We start from the raw sequence: 13,365 nt of genomic DNA on the forward strand, positions 1-13,365 counted from the left end.
GACATCCCGGCACAATGATGTATTGCTCCTCTGCTTTGCACGCTGGGTTTCAGTGGGTTGTTTTGAAGGAAATAGTTTGTAAATCTCTTTCTCCGAAAGCCAGAGGTTTGAATTTATGCTCCTGAAGCCTCTTTGAAATTCTCCGAGTGCTGGCAAGGTAGATACTATTGTGCATGTTCAGAAGCTGTCAAGAGGAAAACGCAGAAGAATAATCTGTATTGGCTGCTGCTTCGCCAGGGACTGCGGCTCCCATAAATCTCCCCATTCAGTTCCCTGCCAGGGTCTGAGAGTCCCACGTTTATGGAGCGACACCAGGTCAGGTGCTCCCAGATTGTCTCCATCGAGAGACGAGGACTCAAAACAATGGATGAGTTGCAGCGTGTAATGGAATATGGGTCTTATCAGCAGCAGTGCAGTTAACAGCAAAGAGGCGGGGGGGAACCCAAACCTGGCATGCAGGATTAATGAGTGAAGTGGAGGAAAATGGGGGAATCCAGAGTAAAACTGCTCTGTTTGTGTCAGGCTTTAGATTTATAGCTCTGGGTGTCCATACGCAGCCTCACTGTGTTTCCAAAGGCTGTGACAACCTTCTTCTACCAAATTACCCAGTCACTTGAACTCTAGGTCCCCATGGCTCATCCTGCAAGGGATGTGTCCTTGGGTTTTAAGGGGATTTGAAGCCTCTCGTACTCTGAAGAGGTGCCGGTTATCAGCACCCTTGTCCATTCTGGGCATGTCTCAAGAATCAAGAGTTTCTTGCCGCCTTTTTCCCTACTTGGTGAAATTCCCAGAAACCCTTGGAGAGAGGGACATGCATCAGCCGTGGTGGTTGCGATCGCTTTCTGGGCTGCGAGCAGCTGGGACTCAGGAAATGAAGGCTCCTGGGGAGATGAATGCATGGGCTTGAGCGAGATCATTTGGAAATGCTCTCAGGAAATGGGTTTTAGTCATTGCTCGGTGTCGAAGCACATCCCTGCTCTGCCTTCACCAGTCCTGGTGCTAATACGGCACAGCCGGAAAACCGGCGCAGGGGACTGTGGCGATGGTAGAGTCATGAGAACAAGCGGACTGGTGGCCGAGGTGGGGCTGCAGGGGTTCAGCACCCACCCCCTCCTGCACTACACCCTCGCTGGGGTGGGAGAGGCGAGCACTGGTGGTGATGCAGCTTGGGCATGGGTTGGCCCCCGTTCTTTGCTGTTTCTTTTCATACCTGGGCTGTCATACCTGGGGCATGGGTACCGCTTCGTTACTGCTCTAAGGAAGATCTTTCAGTGTGGAGCTGGGGTTCCACTGGTTGTCGTGGTGCTCTGGGAAGCAGTGGTTAAATACATCCCACTGGGGAGTGGAGGGATGAGCCATTGTACCTCCAAAACCGGGCTCCTCTTGGCCACTCGTGTAAGCTGAATCACCCCCACGGGCTGCAGCTCTGGAAACTTCAAACGATTTAAATGTTAAAAAGCCATGCAGTAAAAAAGTGTTAACACTTTGCTAAGCAGTTATATGGGAATAGCTGCTTGCCTTGTCCTTTCACTGTATATAAGCACATATATCTTTTATAACAGGTTATAACTGCCAGCAAGTGTTTCCGATTAACTCGGTGATTTCCCCTCTACAGGCTGCTGATTTACGGCAGGTACTGCAGCCACATGGAGTACGCCCAGAACACGCTCAACCACCTCCTGGCCAACAGGGAGGATGTCAGGCAGAAGGTGGAGGTGAGCAGGCAGTGGGTGAGGGCTGCCCAACCCAGGCACAGGGTTTGGAAGGACTTGCTGGAGAGCAGTGTATTGGGAATGTTTGATTTAGCCACAGAGGGGAGGGATGGGGGGTGAGCCTGTGCTGCCCAGAGAGGGAGCAAAGCTGGGGGTTGTCTTGTCCTGATCCCCGAGTTTATCCAGGTTAAACTAATCCAGGTGACTTTGTTGGAGAGGGACTGGATGTGGACAAATTCCTCCTTGAGTCATGCAGGGAGACCCAAAGTCATCGAGTGTCCCCAGCCATGAGCTGTGTGGCTTCTCAAGGTCACACATGGTGTCAGGGACAGTCCCCACATCCCCAGGCGAACGCCCAGGGTGCTCCCTGTCCTCCTTCCCCAGTGTAAAGGCTTAGTGTAAATAGGGTCTGATCCAGATATTAAGTAAATCAAAGGAGCCCCAGAAGGGATGCTTTGTTTGAGCTGCTGGTTTTATCCAGCTTTAATTCCTGCTTTGGTCTTGATGCTAATCTGAGTTTGCTGGGCTGTCTGTACATGTTATGTCGCTTTCTGCAAACGCTCTTTGATTTTGCCATGCAGAAGCCGCAGCCCAGCTCAGGGCTAGAACTGGGTTTAATCATTTTTTAAAGCCTGTTCTCTGGGTCTTGCATCAGGCCAGTGGCTGTAGCATTCACTTGCTCCCGTGCTTCTCCTTCCCCTCCCTTGTCTCCTGTGGGGCACACAGGGGTTCTCAGCCATTGCAGCCAAGTCACGTACCTAAATAGGTCTGGGTGAAGGGAACAGTCACAAAACTTCCTGCGATCACATTTGCTCATCTCAATGACCTGATGCTTATCAGTGAAGCTGCAGTGACTGTCTGTGCTTGCTGCCAGCCCCTCACAAAGGAAACGCATTAGTTCAGTCCATCCAAGAGGTGAGTTCAGCTAATGCGCTTCCTCTGACATTTCCCGAGATCTGAGAGCATCCGTGGACTCCCCTCATGAGCAGTATCTCATTAAGCTGGAGTAGCTCAGTTCAGTGGGAACGTCTGCATTTTAGGGTCCAGCCCCTGTGTTCTATTCCCTGGTAACCGCTCTGGGTGCACACAGGGACCAGGAGCCACTGGCCGTCACAACTGTGTTACAGAAGCAAAACGTACCAGCTGCAGGATATGGGGGGCTTTTTTCATGGGGACCTGCTTCCCCCAGCTGCCTCACTGCTGATGTATGGATTTCTTTCATAGGAATGCACACTAAAGGTCCAGGATGGGAAATTTAAATTGCAAGATCTGCTGGTGGTTCCAATGCAAAGGGTTTTGAAATATCATCTCCTGTTAAAAGTAAGTGTTTCGGCGTCGGTGCTGCTCTCCAGCTGCCATCCTCTGCTTGTAGCATTTTTCAGCTTTTACAGTGGAGAGTGAATTGTTGCCAAATGCAGAGTGGGTTGTGGGTTTTTCCACCCTTCAAATGAAATAATTGCTACTTAACATGACATAATATTTGTGCTGTCTTTTAAAGTATGGTGACCTAGGCTAATTCTGCACTTGTTAGCCACGAGAGGCAGTTAATGAATATAAAATAAGCTTGCATATAATCTGATTATGTGTGAAATTCCTCCCGTCAGCTCCGTGTAACAGCTCTCCCAAGCACCAGCCGCTTGGCGTGTTCCCTGTGCTCCAGCCACAGCCGCCTGCCCGGCATCCCACTGCCCCTGTGGCACTCCTGCCACCGCCCGGTGGGTCACGGGCACAGGCAGCGTGTGGCAGCTTCCAGCACTCCCCAACTTTTTATATCTATTTTCATATTCACTTTATCTTTGCAGGAGCTGCTCAGCCATTCATCAGACCGGCCGGAGAAGCAACAGCTGAAGGAGGCTCTGGAGGCAATGCAGGTATGGGAGGGCGAGAGCAGAGAGTGGGAGTCTTGGGGTGCAGCAGAACATGGGACCCACCTGCCTCTGTACAACAAAGCCTGAGATGGAAGTCTCAGCCAGCAGCCGGGGGGAAGGCAGCATCTCCTCCTCCTGGACATGATTGCCATGTGATGCGATTGTTTGCAGCAGACCTGTAGTCAGCTCTGTTATCTTCCTCCTTCAGCAGCTGGGGATGCTGGTATTTGTTGACAAGTTAAGACTTTTCACTAATTGCTATTGTGTGTAAAGGGACTGTGCCAGATTCTTGTTTTTCCTGGGAGGGATCTGGAGGAACTCCAGATGTATCAGCAAGTCGGAAGGATCGCAGCGATGGAGCCTGAGCCTGTGTGGAGCATGGGCCGTGCGCTGTCAGCCAGCGCTGCTGGGGAATCCTTTCATCCGAGTTTATTCTTACTTTTTTTATTAAGGGAAATTGCTCTTCCCACAGATGAAAACTTCTGGGCCAAAACTTTACTTTCTTTGAGGGTTTGTTTTTTTGAGCTTTTTAGCCAAAACCCCTAGGACTGCAGGAAAACCATCAGCAGCAACAAACGAAATCATCCAAATGTTTTCTGAGTTGGGTGCATTGCCCCTGCACCGTGGGACCACCGTCAGCACAGTCTGAGGCTGATCCTTTGCTCCAGGTTCTCTCCCTGGAGCACATTGCAGGGTCCATCCTGGGTCACTCCATGCTCCCGGGTCACTCTGTTTTCTCAGGTTGCATAAGGACACTGCGTCTCCTCGTACTTACATAAGCTGGGTGACCTTTCCAGCCGTTCCCCCCCGGTGCCCGGGAGCCCACAGCCCATGTGTAGGTTGCTTTAAAGTTCAGGTTGTTGGAAGGACGCTGCGTTCGCAGCCGCGGCTGCAGCGCACATTGCCGTGGCCTCGGACACGCAGCCTGGTGGCAGATGTTAAACCCGCTGCTGGCTCATAGCGCAGCACCCACCAGTGGCTGCTGATCGATAACAGTGTATCCACGCCGGCTGTGCTGCAGACAGCAGGTTCCGCAGAGGCTGCCCGGAGCCAGCAGTGAGGTTCCTCTTTCCTTGCCCCGTGGCACAGAGCCGGGTGCCGTTGGGGCTGCGCTGGGCTTAGTGGGAGTTCAGAAAGCCACACAGTTTGGTTTGAATTGATCTGCAAACCGAGGCTCGACTTACAAGTAATGTTCTTCATCAGGAATCCAGCCCTTCAAGAGTCGACCAGGTGATGAATGGAATTACGTTTCCCAAAGGGATTCACCTCGCTTTTACTTTGCCTAGGTAGTTGTTTGCACAAGGCAGGGGCAGGACTTGCACCAAAAACCTATGTGTGGGGGTGTCTGGTGCAGGTACAGCCCTCCACCTGAGTTACACAGAACCAAGCCCAGGTGATGGTCAAGGCACAGTGGGTTCCTGGTTTGATCCCGCAGCCTGGGCTTGCACGTTGCTGTTTGAAGTCGTGGTTGATCCTGGGGTTGTTCCACCTTGGTGTTGGAGATGGCCTGTGCAGCAGGAGAGAGCAGAGCTCAATGCTCCAGCATGGTGTAGCATGCTGCTTCATAAGGCGTCTGGTTTTGTCATGCTTCATAACAATCCCTGCCACTGGCCCAGTGGGGTATGTTGTGATGTTATGGGTATTGTCACACAGATTTGAGATTATCACCTGTGATTAACCATTCTTATGTTGGGGCGCTGAGGAAGGTCTGACCCGGAGGGGGTGTCTTAAAAAATCCTGTGCTCAGATTTAATCCAAGTTGACAAGAGCTGTTGTTGAGGACAAGGAGGTAGGGAGCAGATAATAAACAAACAGCCACAGAAAATGTGCTCTGAAAGGGGTAAGAAGTTGTTTTAGTGAAAGAGATGAGGTTTCTATTATTTGAGGGGTTAAAATTCGGGTAAGCAGGGATTTTTTCAGGGTAGAACAAGCTCCATGAACTATCTCCTGTTTTCAACACAGCCTTTGTGTGGTGGGAGGTGTTGGAGGCCCGGAGCTGCTGGAGCTGGTGATGCTCTCACTGGGTATCCTGGTGTGAGACAGGGCACTGCCCGGTCAAGCGCTGTTCACAGCTAACACGCAGTCGGGTGTCCAGAGCGGTTATTTCACAGACACGGGTGTTCTGGCAGCAGAGACGCTCCCAGCTTTTGTATCGAGGGGGATGACGGGAATGACAGTGCTGGGAGCTGGGAGGGACGGATGCTGCGGGGCGGAGGTGCCGAGGCTGGGATGCTCGCCCCGTCCCTTGCCCAGCACAAGCCGTGGGTCGGGTTTGCTGCGCTGGGTTGGGGCATTGCCCTCTTCTGGGAAAGGACTAAAACTGCAGCTCCTGCCTGAGCAGCGCAGGCAGGACCAGCCGGCTCCCAGCATGTCCCGGCTGTGGCTGGAATCCTGCTCCCACCCCTGCAGCGCGCCTTCGGGCACCACGTCCTCTGTGTTCTGCTTTGGTGAGGTGCTCTTCGTCTGGAAAATTAAAACCAATATCCACTTTGCTTTTAAGGACTTGGCCATGTACATAAACGAAGTAAAGAGAGACAAAGAGACGTTAAAGAAAATAAGTGAATTTCAGAGCTCTATAGAAAATCTGGTAAGTTGGAAAATCCTCTTGCTCCCAACTGGAATTTGATTATTATAAGCATGCTTTTGCTGTGCACTTACTGCCGAATCTGATGAGCTACCCAAGTACCAGGTATTTTAAGGAAAATCTTATCCTCCAAACTCCAGAGGTGTCAACCACTTGGTCCTATTATTGTGCATCATCTGATCCTGTGCAACCCACCACTCACTGAAGCCCTGAGCAAGCACATTAATGTAATACCCAGTGCAGAGCTCCAAGCTGATGAGCTTGTTCCCACACTGCGGAGGTGGGACCTGCTCAGCCGCAGGCACAACAGTTCCACTGTCACGCTTGGTGCTGGGATCATGCAAAGTGGGTGCTGACACCTGAAGGTGCTTCACACCCCTCGCCAAGGGCTCCCCAGAGGGGTGCTGGTTTTGAGGGCTTCAAGTCTTGACTTCATTTGGTAACAGGGAACTTTTAATCGGTGGTTATTTAACAGACAGAGAAAAAAATCCTTCATTTTCAAGAGAAACCTGCAAAAACTCTCCAGTGGGATAGGGGCTGCTGCGGCTCACAGGCTTTGATTGAAGCAGTCATGATAATCCTGATCCGTGTGAACAATCAGACATCATGCTTCATAAAACAGGAATGTACTGGGCACATGAAGCAGCCTCTTCTGCTCCTTGCAGCAGCCCCTGAGCTGGTTTGGCATCAGGAGATGGGGTGTCAACAAAACCCCGCACACATCCTGGTCTCTGTTTCCTTTTGTTGCACCAGGCAGGACGTTGTGGAGCGGTTGGTGTTATGTACACAGAGCCCACACGGCAGGGCAGTGAAATAACTACTAATACACACAGCTGTGCGAGAGAGCTGTTTTCCTGGCCAGTGTGATGCTTCACAGTGTTTATTTTTTCCTGTAAGAACTATGCAAGGGGACTGAGCCCTGCGGCTGGGTGGCCAGGCTGCACCCAGCAGTGGGACAGGGCTTTTGAGCCAGAAGACAAGCTGACCAAACCCTTGGGTTGGGTTCCAGCCTCCCCAGAATCTCTAGACTCATTTCAGGTTGGGAATCAAAACTACAAGAGCCTGGTTCTGGTTCTGTAGAACCCCCTGGGGAATAGCTTGTTTAGCAGGAGGGGGGGGTGAGGGGTTGCCTTCTGGATCCCAAGCCTTGCAAAAGAGCAAAAGAACCCTGCCCTGGGATGCTGGTGCTGAAGCACCAGGGACCTCCTGTGGTCCTCTTCCCATGCGCAGGCTCCTCTTGGTGAGGGCGATGCTGTTCCCAGGAGCTTCAGCAGCATGAGGCAGTGCTGGTGGGGATGCCCCAGTACCCCGCGCCCTTGGACAGGTTTGGGTTTCCACCTCTCCAAGGCATCGTCCCAGCCCTGGCTGAGGGTCTCAGCCCTGCTTTGCTTTCTGCAGCAAGTGAAACTGGAGGAGTTCGGGAGGCCGAAGATCGATGGCGAGCTGAAGGTCCGCTCCATAGTCAACCACACCAAGCAGGACAGGTGAGTGACAACAGTGCTCAGTTGTCCCAACCTCAGTGTGCCTTCCTTTGGCCATTCCCCTTGTGCTCATGTATTCAGTGCTCGTGTATTCAGTGATTGCCTGGAGCTGCATTGACAGAAACCATCAGTGTGAAATTCCAGCTGGGTTGAGCTTTGAGCCGTGCTGGCTGAGACGCTCTGCAGAGCTTTCCAAACATTTCTCCTTGCATGAGGACTTCAATGAGATGTTTGAGTTGCTGCTTTATTTGCTTGCTTTGGGCAGGTATTTATTTTTATTTGATAAAGTGGTGATCGTCTGCAAAAGGAAAGGATACAACTATGAGCTGAAAGAAATTATCGAGCTGCTCTTCCACAAGATGACTGATGACCCTATGAATAACAAGGACATTAAGAAGGTAGGTGGACCAGGAATTAGCTCTGCTGGAGAGCATTTTGGAGTTGTTTCAGCCATCCTTGGGTAGTACATTCCCATCTTCCTTTTAAAATGGAAACTGAGCTTGCAATAAAGCTGGAAAATAAACGCTCAGTTTTCAGGGCAGCCTTACAGAGTACTGGGAAATCTTTATTAATGTGGGGCTGGGCTTGATCCTTGACCTCCATCTTTGCAAAACAGCCCTGAAGAGGCTGGGGTGGTTGGAGTCCCAGAGGAGGCTGCTCCCTGCTTCCTGGCCTTCCAGCAGTGAGGGTCCAGCAGGGAGCAACCCTCAGATGGAGTGGAGAGGAGGCAGGGCAGGGAGGGAAGGTCCATCCCGTCCGGATGCTCTTCCTCCCATGAGTCACGGGGTGGAGAGGCCTGGAAAGGCAGCGTGAGCATTGCCAACCAGTCTGCCAAAATCAGCGCTGGGAGCGTGGTTGCCACTGGAGGAACATCGTTTTGCCTGTGGTTTGAGGCTTAGTCTGCAGCCATGAAGGAAAACCTTCCAGCTATCAGTTTAGCAGAGCCCCGTCAGCTTAATCCACTTACATGCGATGGGAAGAGGTATGGTACAGATGGGATAAATGACATTTGGGTAAGAACAGCCAATTTTGCCACTCGGATGCTGAAGAAATGCTGCTAGCTTTGTGTTTTAATGACATGTATTTCCACTTTGCTCTCCTATGCTTTCTAGTCTCATGGAAAAATGGTAAGCAAAGCACACAATCTTCTCTCGTGTTTTTCTGTGCAGTGTTGTAAGGAGACATGCAGAGCATATGTGCAGTGGGCAGGTCAGATCTTCCTTCTGGGCTGTCATTTGCTGTCAAGGAGAGATATAATGGCTGGGGAGGATCCACTGGAGCAGAAAAATCTGGGTTTGCTCATCTGCCACCGTAAAATCCAATTTGGCCCCAGTGCTCAGTGCCAAAGCATCGTTAGTTGTGATGTGTTAGAGAAACACGGAGCGTTTCTTCCCTCTTCCCCACCGTTACCTGTGCAAACGTTCAGCAGTCCATCAGAAGCAGGGGCAGAAACAGAGAGCACTTGTTAAATGCATGAATAGAAGTGTGGTGCATTTTGCTGCTCAGATGTGGGAGCACAGAGGTCTGTTTTCTCTTGCAGTGGTCATATGGCTTCTACCTAATCCACCTCCAGGGGAAGCAGGGTTTCCAGTTCTTCTGCAAGACGGAGGAAATGAAGAGGAAGTGGATGGAGCAGTTTGAAATGGCAATGTGAGCATGAGTGGCTGCTCCAGCTAAGTGTGGGAGAACAGTGTCTTGGACCAGCAGGTCACTGGAGATGCAATTCCAACATCAAAGCCGGTGATGGGGAAGCTCGTGGGGCCCCTGGATGGGTCCTGATACAGAGAGGCATTGAGTCCAGCATGAAATTATCTACCCTGTTGGTCTGCGCCAAAGCATGGGGGGCATCTCTGAAGCAGCCCCTGGCCATGGTGTCAGGCCATGTGAGAAGCTGGGGCTGGAGGAAGGAGGAGGAGGAGCAGGGGGAGGCTGCTGCTGGGGAGGCTGGTCCTGAGCAGGGCAGGGGCTGGGTCATGGCAAATCCGTGAATGTTGTCCCAGGGAAGGCTTGATGGGCACAGTCCTCTCCCCGCACAGTCACACTCGAGTCTTCTTTCACACTTGATTTCATCTCTGCCCATGTGGTTTCCAAACTTGGACTGAAACGCAAACAGCGGCTGCTGTGGCAGGTCTCGGGTACAGCATCGCTCGGGCAAGAGGTAATAACCCCCGGTCCTTTCCCTTAGGTCCAACATAAAGCCAGAGAAAGCCAATGCAAACCACCACAACTTCCAGATGTACACATTTGAGAAGACCACCAACTGCAAAGCCTGCAGGATGTTCCTGAGGTGAGCAACACCCTTCAGCTTTTCTGCATCTGCATTAAAACACTGAGAGAAAATCCCAAAGCCAAGGCTGAATCAGGACTTTGCCTTCTTGTGTTGCACAGAGGAACCTTCTACCAGGGCTATCTTTGCCCCAGGTGTGGAGCGGGTGCTCATAAGGAGTGCTTGGAGATTATTCCTCCCTGCAAAATCGGTGAGTTATTTCTCGTCACAAGCATCTTGTGTCATGGAGGTGAGTGCTGCACGTGGGTTCTCTGAAGGGTTCACTCTGCAAAGCACTGATGTTTGTTAGTGCATGACACAATCTCAGTACGCTGCCACCCCTGGATCCCAAACACCCCATAACATGGCAAAAGTCTGTGTCCTTGGTCTAAATTGGGCAAACCTGTGACTTTGACTCTGGTCTCCACGTCAGAGCCCTGGCTCTGTGGGTGCAGGGGGCTGTCACGGGGTGGCTTTGGGGAGGTTTTGGGTGGAAAGAGGAAGAAACAAAATCACAGAACTTTGTGCAAAGGAGAAAACGTCCTTTTCCAGCTCCAAGTCCCTCCCTGGGGCTTGCCCACCCTGTGCAGGGCAGTGGCTCGAGTGACCCCAGCTCTGCTTTGTGCTTCCTCCATCACATTCAAGCGCTGACACTGGTTTATTGATACCCAAAGCATTAAGAGAAACAGAAAATGGGGTTTGTTGCCTATTAAATTCACCACTTATTTCCCCATTTGTTTTGCAGGTTCTTCAGCAGACCAGGTACGTTGCTGATGGCCCTTTTCCCACTTCCCCTCTGCCTTGGGCACAGGCTGTTTCCTTGCCCAGTCCCAGTGCAGGCAGCTCATGGGAAAAGCCAGGGAGGTACCAGGGGAGGTTCGGGAGAGGGTTTCTAATCTCAGGGGCTTTGGGTGGGTGCTTATGGAGAGAGCTGAGACCGCCATGACCTCATGGAGACTTTTTCCTCTCTCTTTGCAGGATTCACTGGGTGCTGGACCTGGTAAGGGCTTTATTGTATCGCAGGAGGGCAAGTAGAGACAGGGTCTGCACTGTGGCCGCGGGTGTCCCTAACATCGGGCATGTGGGAGGGGGAAGCTCCCTCCAAAACCAGAGAGGAACGCGAGTAGCTGCAGGAGGGTCCTGCAGAAAGATTTGGCTCCTCCCAGGGCTCAGCCCCCACTGTTTCTGCTGCATTCATGCACTGTTGTGCAAGCAAAGCCTCTGCTCATCACACAGTAACCAAGGAGAGCTGGGTCATTTCCCTTTGTCAGATCATCCTTCAAAGCAGACTGGACTCATCCTGGTAGGGGACTTGTTGCGAACGGGGAGCATCTTCCCCTGGCGTGTCCACTGCGCTGCAGGGACGTGCAGCTCCAGGCGCTGCCCTCGATGGGGCCGTTAGTCGTGATGGTTACTACCATATATTTTCATTTTTCCTTAGCTTAAACCTACCCTGGACAGTGCTGGGCCTGCCCTGCCCATGTCCTGGCTCGAAGGAGAGGGAACAGGCTGTTCCTGGGCTTTCTCTGATGAAAGCCAAGCCTGGCAGAGAGAAACCTGAATCGAATCGGGGGCTAAGACAAAAGCAGGCAGAGGGCGCAGGGCGGGGAGAGGCCGCAGTGGGAAGCGTTCTGCAGATGAACGCCGTGTCTGGGTGCAGCTGGGAAGCTCACCCACTGTGCGGTTGCTGGCGGGACGGCTGGACTTTGCCTGCGGGCTGCCCAGCCGTCCGGTGGGAGAGTGTTGGCTGCTTCCGTTTGCAGTCACTGAACCCGCAGGTTTGGTGCCAGCCAGCATTGCCCAACGAGAGCCACTCCTCCACGGCAGGTTCACGTCCGTGTCCTGGGCCTGGCTCTGTCCTCCATGGCTTTATTTTTGCCGGGGCAACTCAGTCAGAACAGGGTGTAACTGTGGGAGCAAAGGCCGCTCGCGATGGGCACTGTTCCTCTCTGCTTGCACACTTTCTGCCCCCAAATCCTGCCACCGGGTGCCAGTAGATTTGTGGTTCACAGGGTAAGGGACACCACACTTCAGGAGCAGTTGTTTGGTTTTGTTTGTCGTTAACAAGGACGAGGTGATGAGACTGTTTTGCTTCTTTCCTAGGTCCTAAAATGGTGGCGGTTCAGAATTACCATGGGACCCCAGCCCCCCCTGGGAAGCCTGTGCTGACGTTTCAGATTGGGGATGTGATCGAGCTGCTGAGGGGGGACCCTGACTCACCCTGGTGGGAGGTGAGAGCGATTCCCCTTGGGAATTCCCAGGAAGTTTAGAACCAGTGACTTGTGCATAGTCTCGGAGCACAGGGATGTGCAGGGGTTCAGAGCCAGGGGCACTGTGAGGCACTTTGGAGCCTGTCACCACCACTGCACAGCAAAACCACTGCTCCTGCCTGCACCTCCAGTCTGATGCCCACTTGTCTTTGCAGGGGCGGCTGCTGCAGACGAAGAAGTCGGGTTATTTCCCCAGCTCGTCGGTAAAGCCATGCCCCGTTGATGCCCGGGTGAGTGCCAAGGGGGAGATGGAGCCGGGAGCAGCGAGGCTGTAACAGGAGATGCTGCTCTGGTGGTGCCTGTCGCTCCCCTCAGCCTTCTGCTTGAGACCTTGGTTCTTCCACTGGCCTTTTACTGTGGCCAAATTAGCAAGGAATCTGTCATCCCATGGTTGCAAATGTCTGGTCAGGTTGGTCTCAGCCTCATTCCCAAGGCTGGGGTGGTTGTGACCGGATCTGGGCTCCATTCCTTCTCTTTGGGACTGTCTCAGAGAGTACTTGAGATCAGCCACAGTACAGGAAAACTGCACTTTTTCATTACTGTGTCCTGTATTGCTGTCAGCTGTTTCCCAATTAAAAGATGCTCATGTAAATGAAAAATGCAGCATGCTCATCACAGCTCAGCTGCAACACTGCCCTCCGCTGCTGAAGCCAGTAATTCAGAAGCTTGGCAGATGAAAACCCTCCCGTGGAGAGGAGCATCTCCCACATGAGCCACGGTGTGATGAGGCTCCAGCTCATCAGTCATCAGTGTTCTCTTTGCAGCCTCTCAACAGCCGGCCGCCCTCACGGGAGATCGACTACACGGCGTACCCATGGTGAGTGGCAGTGTATGGCCCAGCCTCCTCCGGCCATAAACATACATCGACCTCACCTTTTACTGGTCCCTTTGTCAGGAATCCACCCTGACAATGAGTTAGGAATGCAGGCTAGCCGTGCTTTGCATCCCGCACGGGGCAGCCACTGCAGGGGCGTTTGAGGGTTGAAACCTGGCACAGCCCTCACAGCATCAGTGTGGATTTCTTTCCCCATGGAGAGGGGCAGCGGCAGAAGGAGAGGTGCTGGTTTCTCTACCCATTTTCGGTGTTTTCTGTGCCCAGAAAAACATCTGCGGAGGAAAGAAGCAATTCCTGCCTTAGCGGGAGAGGCTGCACTTGGCTTCCCTCCAGCTCTTTTCCTCCAGCT

At 52.5% G+C, this 13,365-nt stretch overlaps 1 protein-coding gene across 1 annotated transcript in view; it reads left to right on the forward strand.

The window, feature by feature from the left end:
- LOC104404637 (guanine nucleotide exchange factor VAV2-like) overlaps window positions 1-13,365 on the forward strand; it is a gene marked incomplete at its 5' end in the record, with an annotated part of 84,856 nt that overhangs the window by 66,854 nt on the left and 4,637 nt on the right. The window contains 14 exon segments of the mRNA XM_010013112.1: window positions 1,616-1,715; window positions 2,937-3,032; window positions 3,515-3,583; window positions 6,081-6,167; window positions 7,563-7,648; window positions 7,911-8,043; window positions 9,186-9,295; window positions 9,831-9,932; window positions 10,034-10,122; window positions 10,657-10,673; window positions 10,890-10,911; window positions 12,015-12,142; window positions 12,337-12,411; window positions 12,946-12,998. Coding sequence (XP_010011414.1) covers window positions 1,616-1,715; window positions 2,937-3,032; window positions 3,515-3,583; window positions 6,081-6,167; window positions 7,563-7,648; window positions 7,911-8,043; window positions 9,186-9,295; window positions 9,831-9,932; window positions 10,034-10,122; window positions 10,657-10,673; window positions 10,890-10,911; window positions 12,015-12,142; window positions 12,337-12,411; window positions 12,946-12,998 — 1,167 coding nt within the window.

This window comes from Nestor notabilis, unplaced genomic scaffold (assembly GCF_000696875.1).
Source record: "Nestor notabilis isolate BGI_N333 unplaced genomic scaffold, ASM69687v1 scaffold22034, whole genome shotgun sequence".
Lineage (NCBI taxonomy): Eukaryota > Metazoa > Chordata > Aves > Psittaciformes > Psittacidae > Nestor > Nestor notabilis.